Consider the following 17,305-nt stretch of genomic DNA (forward strand, 5'->3'; position numbering starts at 1 on the left):
AAAACATGACTATTCTCTGAAAGCTGCCACTACAGAAGCAAAATCAAGAGATTGCTGTGTTAATGTAAGCACTTCAAAGGTAACAAAAAGACTATCCACAATGAGCGCTTAATTACATTTTCTCTCTTTCAGTATTCACATCACAGGGCTTTCCTTTGAAACAATAATAAAGTGAAAAACACTGAAAAATAAGGAGTCTTTCAACTGCTTAAGTCTTTCATCATTCTTATCCCCAAATCATTGACAAAAGTGGGGGGGAAAAGATGGATTTCATAAGCATTGGGCAAATTGCAATCAGTCACGGACAGAATTTCAGAATACATACCTGGTGGATGAGAGAGACATTTTATGGAACAGTAGATAATGGTTATAAATATGCGTCTGCTGTATACTTAAGCCTGATTTTCACTGTGGGCTACAAATTGGTACCCCCAGGGGGCAATGGGAGAGCCTGCTGTTTCCTGTTCCAGAAACTGCAGCCAAACCTTTTTTCTTTGTCTGCTTGGCACATGCTTGTTTGTCCCTGAGAAGACTAAATCAGGCTGTGTGGCTCCATGGGCCAGTGTGGATAAAAATTAAGTCAGAGGATGTATATGTATGTAGGCTTTTTTTTTTCTTTTTTGCAATTTGGGTTAAAATGCTTTGTAGTATTTTACAAAAACAAAAAACTCATACAACTTAGCAAAAATGTTCTTTTTCAGCTAAATTCAAGCCTAGAGGCTTATGAAATTGAGATTTTAACTTACAAATGTTGTTTGGAAGGGTAGCGATGCACATATAACACACGCTATCATCTCCATGCACATATTTGTGTGTTTGTCCAAAAACAATCTCTAGCTGTTTTACTGCCAATATTTTAAAAATTTCAGACCAGGTTGATATGGAATGATCAGGAAGCAAATGTTTATCATGTGTATCAAAAACACAGCATGCCTGAGTGTCTCTATGATAATAGCTTTTATCTGTGTTTGGTTTGTATTTACTAGTACAACTTCTCTACCAGTTGTAGGCTCAGAGAGCACAGATTAAGCCTTCCCAACGAAGGCCAGGATGTAGGTTAGTACTTATAGAGAGTGGCTGAGATTCAGGAAAACTGTGCTGAATCAAACTGGGCTGGCTTGATAGACCTCATGAAAATAACTGTCAGTTTGAGGACATACAGGAGAATAAAGCAATTGTTGATAATGCTTAAGGGAATCTCCAGTGACCTGGGGAAGTGACTTCAGTCTCTAAACTTTTTGGGTAGTATAAAATTAACACATGCAATTTTGAAAATTTAGTTTTAGAGTGTGCTTGAGTCGGACACGACTGAGCGACTTCACTTTCACTTTTCACTTTCATGCATTGGAGAAGGAAATGGCAACCCACTCCAGTGTTCTTGCCTGGAGAATCCAAGGGACGGGAGAGCCTGATGGGCTGCCGTCTATGGGGTCGCACAGAGTCGGACACGACTGATGCGACACAGCAGCAGCAGCAGCATGGTGTCATTTAGAGCTTCCTTGATAGCTCAGTTGGTAAAGAATGCGCCTGCAATGCAGGAGACCCCAGTTCAATTCCTGGATCAGGAAGATCCGCTGGAGAAGGGATAGGCTACCCACTCCAGTATTCTTGGGCTTCCTGGGGGATCAGCTGGTAAAGAATCTACCTGCAGTGCAGGAGACCTGGGTTCAATCCCTGGGTTGGGAAGATCTCCTGGAAAAGGGAAAGGCTACCTACTCCAGTATTCTGGCCTAGAGACTTCCATGGACTGGATAGGCTGTGGGATCGCAAAGAGTTGAACACAACTGAGTGACTTACTTTCACGCAGCCATCTGGGCAGCAACCAGGATCCCAGATTCTACCTTTTGATATATACTCTAAAGGGCTTCCTTTGTGGCTCAGCAGTGAAGAATCTTCCTGAAAGGCAGGAGATTCAGGTTCAATCCCCAGGTGGGGGAAGTTCCCCTGGAGAAGGAAATGGCAACCCACTCCAGTATTCTTGCCTGGAACATACCATGGACAGAGGAACCTGGTGAGTCCATGGGACTGCAAGAGTCGAATACAACTTAGCAACTAAACCAAATACCCTAAAGAAACTCTTGCACAACTGTACACAAAGTACAAATGTATTCATTGCAACAGGTAAGAGCAAAATATTGGAAAGCCACCTAAGTTGTGTCTCCAGGAAGGAAACTGAGAAGCAAATAAGGCATGTTCAGCCAATGGACTGCTACTATATGACTATATATATTATATATATTAACGTCTGAATTAACTTTATGTGTATTAAAAGATTTCAAAAACAATATTTGGTTAAAAACTAAACTGAGAGTATATATTCTATTAATTTTGAAAATTGCTACTCTTAGTAATTTGTAAGGAGGGAAAAGTGAAAGTGTTAGTCGCTCAGTCATGTCGGATTCTTTGGGACCCCATGGACTGTAGCCCGCCAGGCTCCTCTGTCCACAGAATTCTCCAGGCAAGAGGCCTGGAGTGGGTTGCCATTCCCTTCTCCTGGGGATCTTCCTGACCCAGGGATCAAAGCCAGGTTTTCTGCATGGTAGGTGGATTCTTTACTATCTGAGCCACCAGGAAAGCCCTTGTAAGGAGGGAAACCCATGATCAAACATAACTTGGCCTCAGCATGGGGTGGAATTATAGCAGTGAGAGGAGTGTGCGGGCATTCCTTCCAGACAGGGCCAGCCATGCGCTGGAGCAGTGCTCCTCAAACTGAAAATATCATACTGATCTTAAAAACCAAGGGTATAAAAATGTCTGTAGATGGTTTACAACACTATATATTCTAATGGGTATGTATAAACGTGGAAAACTACCGCAGTCCATTGATTTTAAGATGCACATTGGTTTTCACATTTTAGCAATCTGAAATTGGGATGTATCTTGCAATCTATGTGTGTACTTTAACTGTACTTTGTTAATATTACACCAAATATGAGTCTTTTTAAAGTTGATAGATTGAAGATAAAAGGGGAATGGAGTGGCAGAGGATGAGATGGTTAGATAGCATCACCGACTCAAGGGACATGAATTTGAGCAAACTCCGGGAGATAGTGGAGGACAGAGGAGTCTGGCGTGCTGCAGTCCATGGGTTCAAAAAGAACTGGACATGGATTAGTGACTGAATAATAACAACAACAAAGTTGATAGTATGCTAAATTTAGTAAACTATGATTTAAAAACTGGAAGATGGGTTCATACAAATTCATCAAAGTCATTGTCTGGGAGAATAGGTGTGGGGAAGACCAAAAGAGAGACAAACTTGGGCATAAATGATGCTTTAGTGAAAATGAAGTCGCTCAGTTGTGTCCGACTCTTCTCGACCCCATGGACTGCAGCCCACCAGGCTCCTCCGTCCATGGGATTTTCCAGGCTAGAGTACTGGAGTGGGGTGCCATTGCCTGATGCTTTAAACCGATCAATAATACTTTACTTTTACAAATTAAAAACATCTGAAATGACATTTTAGCATTTGTTAAGATATAGCTTGAAATGTACATACCATCTTACTTAAACTTGAAGAAACTCAGGGTTGGTGATCGTTACGATCGTCCTCTTAGACCATGGCTAAAGCACCCTCAAAAATACAAGCTCACCTCACATGTACTTGGCAGCCTTGGAAGCTAGATGTGCCAGGGTCTTATTACTCTCACTTTCAGACATAACACAACAAACAGATAAGGGAAGTTGTCTGATTCTTCTACAGTCATACATCTAGAGACTGGCAGAGACAGATACTGAATCTAGATTTTTGGACCTCAAGTCTGCAGTCTTGAACTCCACCATATTTAACAGACTGCCCTCACTGACCTGTGTGTATGTGTGTGTGTGTGTGTGTGTGTTCGTGCTCAGTCATGTCCGGCTCTTTGTGACCCTATGGACTGCAGTCCACCAGGCTCCTCTGTCCACGGGATTCTCCAGGCAACAACATTGGAGCCAGTTGCCATGCCCTCCTCCAGGGCATCTTCCCAATCCAGGGATGGAATCTGTGTCTCCTGCACTGGCTGGCAGATTCTTTACCACTGTGCTACCTGCTAGACTTTTAAATTCTCAACTTTTTAGAGATTCGAAAAAATTATGAACAAAAGAACAAACACTTTCAATTTTCAGTTTTAAAATTTTTGAAAAATTACAATGAGTGTTTTGGGCAGACACTTAAATCCGTAGAATGAAGGCGTAGAATTAGATACAGGTTTTCAAGCTACGTTCTGTGGATTCCTAAAGGCTTCAGTGAATCTCAGGAGTCCCTGGAAGTCCTTCAGGGTTCCACAATCAAAGTCACGTTTTTGGCACAATAAGGAAAATTCAGACTGTACAAGAAATCTGTTACCAGATTTAATATTTTATTTCACTATATTAGTGATTCCTGTAGAAATCCACTTGAAAAAATTTACTTTGCTAACTAATTTACTAGGCTAGATCATTTTTCTTCCTGCTTACATATTACTGTGTTAGACTCTGACTTAAGAATCAAATCTCTGCATGGCTGACAGCATGAGATTATATTGTTTTAACAGAATAACAATTAGATTATTCCCATACATAGATGATTTCAACCATCTATCCTGAATTTAACCAATGATCAATAGTCTTGAAGGTATTCCATAGTTTTAAAGGAACTTAAACACATTCGTGCATGCTAAGTTGCTTCAATCATGTCCGATTCTTTTCGACCCCATGGACAGGTAGTCCACCAGGCTCCTCTGTCCATGGGATTCTCCAGGTAAGAATACTGGAGTGGGTTGCCATTTCATCCTCCAGGGGATCTTCCTAGGGGGTTCTTTACCACTAGCGCCGCCTGGGAAACCCATTGAAACACACAGTAACTGCTTAACAGAAACTAGCTGAGTTTGTAAGTGAATGAATGAATAAATGAATGACACATGTCCCGAGAAGGAGTATGCAAAGGCCTCAGGGCCAAGGGTCTGCCAACACAGGTGCAGCCAGATTTGTCTCTAGAAGCCTGACATCCACTCCTACCACTCAGTGTTCTTTGTGCGTATGTGTGAGAGTATTTTTAAAGTCACCCCAAGTCAAAAAATGCCAGTCTTATTTCTACGTGATTCCACTCTTTGAGCCCAGGACCTTTCTCCACATCACAATGAATCCTCATACACCTGTGGACGGACATGTCCGTGTTTTTGTTTGTTTGTTTTAAAGATTTTTTTTTGATGGGGACCATTTTTAAAGTCTTTATTGAATTTGTTACAATACTGCTTCTGCTTTATGTTTTTGGTATTTTGGCTCTAAGGCATGCAGGATCTTAGCTTTCCGACCAGGGATTGAACCCGAACCCTCTGCATTGGAAGACAAAATCTCTACCACCAGACCACCAGGGAAGTCCCCAGTCTTCGACTGGAAGGCCTTTGCATATAGCAAATGTGGTGTCTAGTTTAATGTATGTAGTTTGTCCAGCACTTACTTGATACACAGATTTTAGAATTGGAAGGGGCCTTAGGGATCGCTTGTATTTTGTTTTAGTGGCTCTTGGGCAGAGGTCTGATTTGCTGCAGACGTGTTCAGTGACAATGCCAAGTTTCATAATCTAGGGAAGAAGCAATAAATAGTTGCAAGATCATGGGCTTTGAGACCAGGCTGGCCTGGGAATGTTCTGGCTCCAGTGTTTATACTCTTTGAGACACTGGGCAAATTAACTCCTCAGTTTCATCATCTGTAAAGTGGGACTATTACGTAACCTGACTGTCCCAAATATGAGGAATAAAATTATTATAAAGCTTTTTGCCACTCAATAAAGAGTAGCAGTTATTTTTATTTCATATGTTCCTAATGAACGGTAACATTCTGTTTCTTTCCCTTGGAACTTTAAGCACAATATGAGAGCTTAAATTTGATTCTTAAATATATACAAATGTATTGTGTGGAGATGTATATCTGGCATTAGAAAGACCTAAGGATTATATCCTTTTAGGATGCAGGCCACATTTCATAATTTTTTTTCTTTTCTTTTTAATAGACATACATGGAAGAGAAAAATCTGCTTGTGTGACAGAGGAAAAATTTTCCTGAATTTTGGTATTTAGTTTTTATCATGCCGTTTACAATATTCACAGCCATGTGTTTTATTCTGCCCCATGTGTTTCTTTTAGTCACACAAAGCGCAGTAACACTGAGCTGGTTTCTAATTAACTGACTGCACCCTGAGGTCTCCAGCTTCTGTTTTCAGTTTAATTACAGCTGTGAAGAGGCTGCACCAAAACCAGAGAGAGTGTCTCTACATGATAAAGAAAAAAATAATAATTTAGTTCTGGTTTGATTCTTAGATCACGGAGGGTGTGGATGTTTAGAAATGGTTAAGTCAGTACACGGACTTGGGACTTCCATTTATTTTGTCTCATTTTCCCTCATGCAAGCCACTTGACTTTGGTAGAGACAGCTTCTGACTTAAATCTGAAATCCAGTTCCTCAAGTAGTTCTTGGATTCATAGACAGTTAGAATGGAAGGGACTCTCCTCCAACGGGACTACTCTACCTCGGTTCTCTGGTTCTGAAACTGACAACAAACCAGGAACCTGTTGGTGCTCACCCCATCATGAATGGTCAGACAACTGAGAAGAAACCTGAAACTCACCAGAGTGGCGAAGAGGTGATAGAGGATAAAGTAGATGGCAACCACAGGCGCCCACATGTGTCCCACGGCATTTAGTGTTTGGTCCATGACATCAACCCATCCTTCCTGGGTAAGAATCTGGAACATAGACATGAATGCCTACAGAGGGAAAGAATGGAGGGATTAAACACCAGCTCTGCACTTTCACGCAACTTAAAATTAGGACTTTGACCTCAGTATTATTAATTCAGGAGGGAAAGAAGAGCCTTCATTGAACAGATGAGAAAGAACTAAGAACAACGATCTTAAAAGTCTGATATCTACCTATTCAATGTGGAAAACTAAAATAATTACCTTGAATTAAAATTAGCCTTGTTGGTAGTAAATACTGCTGAGCAAATTAGAAAAAAAAATCAGGAAACTTAGCTTGTTGCCTCTATTGCTTTTATCTTTTAGCAAGCTGACTATTTCACGTTTCCAAGGTATTAGTGTAATTTATTTTATTTTTTGCTGTCAAGCACAACTTATTTTTATAGCAAATTACATTCGATTGTCTAAAGACAAATAAGAATAATCTTAATTTTATTTTTATAGAATTCATCTATCAAATCATTTCAGTTATGTTAAAAACACAAGACTCTGAAAAAGAAATATTTCTAAAATGATATGATAATACTAAGCAACTTCATAAAAATGATCACATTTTTTCATAATTTAAAACATTTTTTTTTCAAAGCAGAGTCAAGACCATGGAAGAAACCCCAAGACCAAAAATAAAGTAAAAGATAAAGTAAAATTGAATTAAATTAAAAAGAGCACTCAACAAAAGTCAACCAAGTTCAAAGACTTATTCTTTCTCTGCAAAGATCTTTGGTTAGGGTCATTCCTATACATTTTTTTCGTATTAAATATATGCTTTTACATCCACCTTTGGTTTATGTTCTCTGTACAATAAACAAGAACTTCTTGAGAACTTATGATGCCATCTGGGAAAGCTGACAATTGGAATTGAGTGGCTCTGAAAGAAACTGCTATAGACTTCAAGACAATGCAAGACATAAATCAAATTCTCAAGTATTGGGATTCCAAGAAATAAAGTCCAGGATAATAGACAGATGGACAGAGCCCAATAAGAGTTCTGTTACACTGATAGTATCTTAGAGGCAAAATGGACTCGAAAGATAATCTAACATGATTCATTCTTTTTGAAGATAAAGAAAGAGAGGCTTAAATCGGGCAATTAGCCCAAAGTCACTCTAGCAGTAACAGAAGTAGCACTAGGCATCACGATGTCAAAGCAAGTACTCTTTCCAAGTACTGCTTCCTGCCTTCAGTGAAGTCTTGAATCTACTACTTCCCAGACTTGATCACACAGTAAGCTCTTTTGGCAGTTTTCTTTATTAGGGATAATAAACTTTTTTGCAAGTGCAATGTTCAATGCCCAGCACATAGTGGGTCTGTATGAAGAAAGGAACAATTGTTCAATGAATCTCAAACTAGGAGACACGTTTTTCCTCTGAGCCTTAGTCCATGTGTGAAACATTTAACTTCTTCTTGACTTAATTTTTCTATAATCTCATCACCCTACAAAGTGTTCTGTTTATGAAAGCAAGAAGTATGTTGTTACTGGTACTTGAGCACAGCATCAACAAGGACAGTTTAATACTTTCCTTGCCAGGGGTGCCTAAGCGAGTATTAGCTTTAATTCATCTTAAAAATGCTTCAGAGAAGTTTTCAACACGTGGTTTAATGTCATAAGTGTGCCAGACCTATCACTGAGGGCAATTCTTTTTCCCCTGTATTTTTTTCTATTGAATATTTATTACATCTGAAGGTAAGGAAAACAAGTTCTGAAGATGATTCACATAAAAATATCAGATTGTAGACTTCTCTGGCAGTCCAGTGGTTAAGATGCCATGCTTCCACTGCACGGGGCACAGGTTCAATCCCTGATTAGAGAATTAAGATCTCACACACAGGAAAAAAAAAAAACAGATTGTTGTATCTTCTTCAACAGAGATGTCACCAGTGTGAAAGTGTGTGGACATCCAAACAGCTCAACAATGAAAGGGGGGAAAAGTCAAAACATCTACCAAGGCAAAAGGCATTTTCCTGGACATGGATTTCTTTCCCTAAAAGTGACAGGGAAACTTGTGATTAAATCCAGTAGATTCATCCTTGGTACCTAGAGGCCAGAAATTCAGGTGTACCTTTAAGTTTCTTGGGCAGAAACCTACCTAATTTGTTTTCATCTACAGCATGAGCTTTCATGGACACTCAGCCATCGTACATTCAGTGAAGGTTTGGGAACATGGAGCTATGGGTTTATAAACTGTTGCTGTGAGATAAGCAATGTGAGCAAGAACATTGGGTTACCCTCTAGTCTTTACAGAGTTCCAGAGGAAAAAGTCTCATTTCTGCACAGCTCAGCCACCTGCAAGTATGTATTGTGAGATGCTGTGAATTATTATTACTATACTCTGTTCAACCATATTTACATTTTGCTGTTCAGTCATCACTGGGTCTTCCATGCTTGTTGGTACACTGACAATCAATAGATGGAGAGTCAATGAGTTGCCTATGAAAATATTGCTAAGTAATAATGTTATCCTGGTAATGTCCTAGGGTAATACTTCCTTCTCCAGGGCTCCAAATATTATGACACATTTGGTATTAGAAGGTAGATGTTCAAGCATTAGGTGGAGGCCCCTTACTTTTCACTAAGGTTTCAGGATCTGGCCCAGTTTAATTCACTTTATTGGAATCGCGGTGTTCTTATACAATTTTTAATTTAGTTTTGTTTTGGTTGCGAGTTTCTGATTGTTTTTCACAAGTTCCTTGGGGAAAGAAATATAGACTTTCTTCCTTCTACTTCAAATTGCTTCCAGACTCTCACAGATTTTTACAGATTGTCTGGCATAAATTCCACTTCTCTTCTCTTACAGATGTTCTTACTGGAGGCTTCGATTACCCAGAAACCTTTTTATTCTTTCCTTGGAGTCCTCTTACTACTGTTTTAATTTGGACTAATTACCTCCACAACTGTCAAAGCCTTCTTTTTTCATTTTATTTTATGGAAGTATAGTTGATTTGCAATGTGTGTTTAAGTTTTGCTGTACAGCAAAGTGATTGAGTTATACATGTATATATCCTTTTCCATTGTGGTTTATCACAGGATACTGAATATAGTTCCCTGTGCTCTACAGTAGGACCTTGTGTATCCATTCTGTATGTAAGAGTTTGCACCTGCTCATCCCAAGCTCCCAAGCTTCCCCTTGCCCTTCCCTCTACCCCATGCTTGGAAACTACACATCTATTCTCCATTTGTGAGTTGGCTTTTGTTTCATAGAAATGGTCATTTGTGTCGTATTTCAGATTCCGCCTAAGTGATATCATATGGTAGTTGTCTTCCTCTTTCTGACTTACTTTGCTTAGTATGATTATCTCTAGGTCAATCCATGTTGCTGCAAATGCAAAGCCTTCATTTTAAACTTCCTCATCTAGATCACTTATTCCCTCCAATACAATGTCAGAAAGGGATCCCAGAAGCTCATGCCCATCATTGGTGGTGGCTTAGGCTCTCAGTTGTGTTTGACTCTTGCAACCCCATGGACTGTAGCCTGCCAGGTTTCTCTGGCCATGAGATTTCCCAGGCAAGAATCCTAGAATCTTCGCAACCCAGAGGCTGGACTCACATCTGTGTCTCTTGCATTGGCAGGCGGGTTCTTTACTGTTGAGCCACTTGGGATTCCCATGTCCATCATTAGAATCCTGTTTCAATTTGTCGACTACATTTTTGTCTATGTTTTGTGGTCCCAGTACGAGGAGAATGGTTTGCAGGGAGAGAAGTATTGGCTGAGGCCATGGACAGTTAAGCTTGAAATATTAGGACTCAGACATTTCCCCACTGTGGGTAGATTCTGGAAATTTTTATTGCTGTCAAAGCCCATTGGCTTCCTTCCACATCACTTGCACCCCACTGACTCCAGGTGAGAACAAAGACAGGTTGATTCTGTTGGTCCTAGTCCTCTGGGTACCAGGAGAGGACAGCTGGTCTCCCCCACGGCTTTCTCCCCAGCTCCTGCTCCCTCCTGATTTCAATTTTCTTCTTTTCTCTTCTTCCTTTCACTCTGCTGAACTTTTGTTTATTATGGAAAAGCCTTAGTTTTTAGAAATTATGACTGTTTTGCTTTTACTCACAAGCCTTCTTCCCAACTGGGAAAAATGAAAAATAAAAACACTCCAGCATTTTATCTTGCCTTTGGTAAAATGGGGTGAATCAATCACTTCTACACTTGTGGGAGATTCTTGATGTCTTTTCCAGGGCTCCGAGCCTGGAGCCTGAGGCTCCTCAAATTGAGGGAGATGGGCACATATTTTAGGATTTGCTTTTCCAATTTAATTTCAACTTCTGGAAAACAGGCTTCGGGCATGAACCTAGAGTGCACTTTCTCTCTCTCTGATCCTTTCTCTCTTTCTCCCCCTCTCTTTCCTAGTAGCTGCTATTCAAAGATAATGGTATGAAATTGCAGTCTTTTCTTTGTGGGGTGACTGCTAGTATCATTTTTTTCCAGGCTGGTAATGAACTGTTTAATTCATTTCTGCAGGTTTTCGGGACAGAAGATCTGTGATTTTTGCTATTTTACCCCTCACGTCCAATCTTACAGATGTAAATAGGGGTAAGCACTTTGTTTACAAGTGCCTCTTCTTTTCTGTGTCTAATGACATAATCACATATTAAACCATCCCTGTGCAGGTCAGGCCCTGTTTACTCTGCAGGTGTCTGACTGCAGCTAATTGAATCAGAGATGAACAGTTAACCTGAGAATGGGCCAGCTGCACAGGATGTGATCTGGAACAAACAACCCTGCCGGTCAGGGAAGAGCAAACTCAATCAAAAACATCTCTAATGAATTTCAAGTGGAAGTTACAGGGGAAACTCACTGTTAGCAGTAGGATCTGGAGGCACATGAATGAAAGGGGATTGGCTCTGCAGTTCGGCAGGAGCAACTTAGGGGTCATGACAAAGTCAGTTGTTGTTCAGCCCCTGAGTCGTGTCTGACTCTTTGCGACCGCATACAGGGTAGCACACCAGGCCTCCCTGTCCATCACCATCTCCCGGAGCTTACTCAAACTCATGTTCATTGAGTCAGTGATGCCATCCAGCCATCTCACCCTCTGTTGTCCCCTTCTCCTCCTGCCTTCAAGCTTTCCCAGCATCAGGGTCTTTTCCAATGAGTTGGCTCTTTCCATGAGGTGGCCAAAGGACCAGAGCTTCAGCTTCAGCATCAGTCTTTCCAATAAATATTCAGGGTTGATTTCCTTTAGAATTGACTGGTTTGAGGGACTAGGGAAGGTGCTAATACTCTTTTTTCAGACTTTTAAAAGTAATAGCTTTGCTGAGATATAGTTTAAATACCATAAAATTCACCTTTTGAAGTAGACAATTAAGGGGTTTCATTTCCTCACAACTAAGGCCAGACTCTTTTCATCATTCCCCCAAATCTATGTACTCATAACAGTCACTCCCCATCACTCAACTCCGCAGCCTTCACCAACCAGCAGTACCCTTTCTGCCCCCATGGATCTGCCTATTGTGAACTCTTGCTACAAATGGAATCATACAGTATGAGGTCAGGGTTCTGTATCAGCACTTCGTTACCTTTTATTGCCAAACGATGTTTCATTTGATGGACAGACCACATTTTATCTACTCATCAGTTGATGGGTATTTTGGTTGTTTTCACTTTTTGGCTACTATGTTGCTATGAACATTCATGTACAGATTTTTGCTGGACATAAAAATTACCTTATACCAATATAGTTTTACTGCATATTAAAATATATGCAAAACAGGTATTTACTTTAAAAAATCTTGACATTAAAAATTTTAAATGTGGTGAGGAATACAACTCAGGTTATTGACATTCAATTTTCCTTTTACAATATAATTTGCATGTATCTTATCTATCTTTAGCGGGTTTCCAGGACTCTTTCTTTGCAGAAGATGAGCCTTCAAAATGAAATCGGTTTGACAACTTATATAGTAGCGCAATCTTTTTTCGGAGGGTGTCCCTGCTGTGTCTTACTACCAGTCAGCCATAAAATAGAAGATCTGCCGTGACAGTATTCACGGAGTGTAAAAGTGACGCCTCCTTCGGTTTTAATTGCCTTCATTATTCACCTACTCAGTCTCCTTGTTTCTTTTTTCCCACTGAAATAAAATGCAGAGGGGTTGTATCTTCTGAAAAACCTACCAGTCAAGACGGAGGAGTGGGTGGGCTCGGATTTGGTGTCTCCTCACAACTAGGGCGTCTGCCGGACGTGGGGTGGGAGGACCTCAACGCCCAAGGGGACCCAAGGAATCCTCGAAGGACCAGCAATTGTTTAATTAATTAAATGAGAAATCGTGTTTACAGTGAAAAAACCCACTGATTGCATGATTTAATATTTTGTTGTGTAGTTTCTTTCATTTAAAACTTCTCAACGATTCAAAGTTTCAACAGTATTTAAAACGACATCAATATACAGTACGTGTTGGACATACCTCATGCTGGAGTTAAATTTCCAAAACGTACACTGGTGGGAAAAATCATGACTAACAAGATCAAGATCTTACTGAGAGTTAAGGGTTGGGGAAAACCAAGAAAAACGACATTACATGTATTTAAAAGTTGCCCAATGGGTCAATGGTAAAGAATCCACCTGCCAATGCAGGAGACATAAGAGACATGCGTTTTATCCCTGACTCAGGAAGATCCCCTGGAGGAGGAAACAGCTATCCACTCCAGTATTCTTGCCTGAAATATCCATGGACAGAGGAGCTTTGTGGGCTCCAGTTCATGGGTTGCAAAGATTCAGACACAACTGGTAGACTGCTACAGCACAGTACAATATTTAAAAACCTACAGTAAATAAAAACTCTTTAAGAGTCACCACTTACTGCAACTAAACTAAGTCATCCATAAACATAAATACTATGGATTTGAAATCTGGAGTAAAATCATAGTGGTGGTGGTGATTTAGTTGCTAAGGCATGTCCAACTCTTGCAACCCCATGGACTATAGCCTTCCAGGCTCCTCTCTCCATGGGATTCTCCACGCAAGAATACTGGAGTGGGTTACCATTAATGCTAAAGCCATTGGCAGTAGCCATTTCTTTATTTCAATTTCACCTTGTCTCATTTAGATGGAACTTCATGGCCTATCAATTCAAATACACTTTTTCCAGTCCTGCAAACTCCATCTCCCTTTTTGCCAAACTCTCAGGAAGCATGCTAACTCCTAGGTGAATCTAACTCTCCAGGTCTGCACCACTCCAGCTCCCACACTGGCTCCATATGGAAACAGGCTCCCTTCCACCTTGGCCTGCAAAGAGGCCCCCACACTGCCTAGCCGTGGGCTTTGCAAAACTTCTCATCTGAGCTAATCTTGTCCACCTCATCTCTGTCCTCACTTTCAAGAGACGCCCTCCCCAGAAGGGACAGTCAAATGAGAGCCGTTTAAAACAGAGGCTGAAGAACTTTCCATGGTGGTAGTGGCTGAGAATCCATCTTGCAAAATGTAGGGGACACAGGTTCGATTCCTGGTCGGGGAACTAAGTCCCCACCTGACGTAGGGCAACTAAGCCCTGGCACCACAACTACAGACAGGGTGCTCTGCAACGAAAGACCGGACACAGGCACAGTTAAATAAATACATATTTAAAAATAAAATATAAAATAGAGGCTGAATGGGCAGAGGATAAAGACCTTGGCCCTGCGTGAGTTTCAGGGTAGGGAGGCAAAGTACCAAGTGTTGAGCTCTGCCGTCACAGAGGCTGAGTTTGGATTATATTTTTAAGAAGATATTTCCTTTAGATCCATGGAAGTGTGACAGTGCATCATGTTATTTCATCTCGGAACTAAGTGACTCCAAGATAACTTCTACCTGTAAGTGTCTACTATTCTGTGTGTGAGTGCATGTGTGTGTATACATGTGTGTGTGTGTGTGTGCCTGTGTATGTGTGCCTGTAAGTGTGTGCACTCAGTCGTGTCTGACTCTTTGCAATGCCATGGACTGTAGCCTACCAGGCTCCTCTGTCAATGGAATTTTCCAGGCAAGAATACTGGAGTGGGTTGCTATTTCCTTCTCCAGGTGGTCTTCCCAATCCAGGGATTGAACCGGCATCTCTTCCATCTCCTGCATTGGCAGGTGGATTCTTTACCACTAGGGCCATCTGGGAAGCCCATGTCTACTATTCTGCTTTGTCTTAGTTGGTACTGGCAGTCAACTGGAAAACTTTGATTGTATACAGTATGTTTTCTAGTCTATTTACTCAGACTATACCTTGACTATAAAAACTATAGAAGAAGGTTACACTAAATGTTTTGACACTATATTTACTATAAGTTAACTTTTAGTGCTGTCGGGGACAAGAGAATTTATTGAATAAAAAGTAAAAATCACAGTGTTGGTAAGTGGACTGAAAGTAGGGAGCTAAATAAAATAAGAGCTGGGTGAGCTCTAAGCCATCACATATACTAGAATCTTAAATCGAATATTGGTTCAGTTTTGTTGTAGGGCTTGGAGTTTTGAAGAGTTATTAGTGACTTTCAGGTTATAAAACTTTTAAAGTTCTCCCTGTCTATGTACGGACTTCCCTGGTGGCTCAGATGGTAAAGAATCTTCCCCACGATGTGGGAGACCCGGGTTTGATCCCTGGGTCAGGAAGATCTCCTGGAGAAGGCAATGGCTACCTGCTCCAGTATTCCTGCCTGGAGAATTCCATGGACAGAGGAGCCTGGTGGGCTAACTGCACAAAGAACTGAATACAACCGAACGACTCACTTTCTCTATGCATGACTCTCTCTATGCATGAACTCTCTTGGAATTTGAAATCTGTTGAGATCAACTACCCTTGCTGTTAATAGAAGCAAAACATTAAAAATGTTAATTTTTTTTGGTAAAATGATTACGCCTTATTGCTTGTGACTCAGAAGGAAATAAAGTTGAAACTGGTGGTTTCAATTAATTCTGACTCTCTTTTATGTTGGTAAGAAAGACCAAGCAGTTCTTTTCCTTTTATTTCAAAATGAACCCACATTATTTATTTGGCTTTTACTATTTCTAAAATATGCCTGTTGCCAGCATTCCATTTAAGTGAATTAAAATGGGGGTGGGGGAAGTCTGTTCATTGGTCAAATTTTAGACTACTATGGAAAAGTCTTGCTGAATCTAGACTAATGTAATTGGCTTTAAATGTCAAAATGAGCTTGAATGTAATTAGAAGCAAAGCAGAAATCAAAATGTTATGCTTATTCCAGCAGCAAATTACTCTAAGTAGAGTCTACACTTAAATATAATTTCAAGAGTGAAAGGAAAGATGGGAGAAACTCATTTGCAAAAACCAGAGCATCTTTTTCTAGTTATGAAAGTGGATGTGGGTATACCTGATCATCACTTTTCTTACAAATGTCCATGCTTGGGTTGACTTCTAATGTATAACAGTGTAACTGACCATGTGGACAAAACCATGAATTTGTACAGCAAGAACAAATTTTTTTCAGGGCAATATTTAAAAACATGAGAAGAGACACTGAACCATGACCAGCACTGATATGGTGCTTAGCAGCCCCCAAGGTCGTTCATTGTCCATTATTTAGAGTGATTTTAACAATGATCTTGTGTTACTCGCTGTACATTTTACAGATGAGGAACTGAAGTATGCAGGCCTTAAATGACTGACTCAGGCTTGCAGGCAGCAAGCGGTGTTGCTGGGTCTTTAGGCTGGAATCTGTGGATTTCAAATTCCTTCTGTGTTTTTGGACATTACAGGTAACAAGACACCTTTAAGATCTAGTCATTGCTGATCTCCTTTCCTTAACTAAATTGCTAAAACAAACAATATGCTAGACTAAATCATATTTAAAATTATTACCCCTTTGTCAAGTATAGTACTGAGTGTGTATCTGAAACTATATTATGCTCAGCTCATTAATGAAAATTAGACATCTCCAGTATTTTTTCTTTTTTGCTAAAATAAGCTTCACTCATTACTTTTTCCAAATGAAAAGGACACAACCTTTTCATTTTCATGAGGATCTAAAATTACAAACTGTCTTTTAATAATAAAAATATTTCAATAATTTCAGACTTAAATGTTAAAGTTTCTGTATTAGAAACATTCATCTTAAAGAAAAAAGATGGAGATGAACTGAATGAACTTATATTTTCCCCCTAACAATCTTTTTTGCAGAGTATGATATTTTTAGTTGAAAGGTATATATTTCCCAGCGATTATGTTAAAATAATTCTGAAATGCAACAATCTAGCTGTGAAACAAACAGCTGTGAAAATGAGACCTGGAGATTTATGCAAATAGGAAACTTCTGAATTAATTTCCTTCATAGAACACACTGTCAAGTTTCTTGGAGTATTTATGCCCTATTTCTTAATTAGTGATTTTGCTAATGTCAGTCATATTAAATTTTCATAATGTAAATGACGCATTTCAATGGCAAATACACGCTATAAAATTGCAGATGAAAGTTGATATTTTACTATGGGTGCCACAGGGATTTAGTAACATACGGAATAGACAGTATTCCTAAGAACAGACGTATGTCTTATTGTGAAATAAAATTGAGGGTTTATTAAGAAAACTGTAGCCATGATACCACTGAGTTTACACAGGAATTTCTCAGTGTTTTCCTACTATCTATTTGTATACCTATGCTCAAGAAGAAGGGTTTTCTATTT

General features: G+C 39.9%; 1 protein-coding gene across 5 annotated transcripts in view; it reads right to left on the minus strand.

Moving 5' to 3' along the window:
- The window catches only part of NALCN (sodium leak channel, non-selective), a 303,303-nt gene that overhangs the window by 124,432 nt on the left and 161,566 nt on the right, over nucleotides 1–17,305 (minus strand). For 4 of the 5 annotated variants that reach the window (XM_059892311.1, XM_059892312.1, XM_059892313.1 and 1 more), the window contains 2 exons: nucleotides 6,587–6,724; nucleotides 5,420–5,542 (listed from right to left, as the gene is read on the minus strand). In XM_059892311.1, the coding sequence (XP_059748294.1) occupies nucleotides 5,420–5,542; nucleotides 6,587–6,724 (261 nt within the window). The remainder of the gene's footprint in view (nucleotides 1–5,419; nucleotides 5,543–6,586; nucleotides 6,725–17,305) is intronic. The other variant, XM_025000161.2, reaches the window with a different exon arrangement.

This window comes from Bos taurus, chromosome 12 (genome assembly GCF_002263795.3).
Source record: "Bos taurus isolate L1 Dominette 01449 registration number 42190680 breed Hereford chromosome 12, ARS-UCD2.0, whole genome shotgun sequence".
NCBI classification, from domain to species: domain Eukaryota; kingdom Metazoa; phylum Chordata; class Mammalia; order Artiodactyla; family Bovidae; genus Bos; species Bos taurus.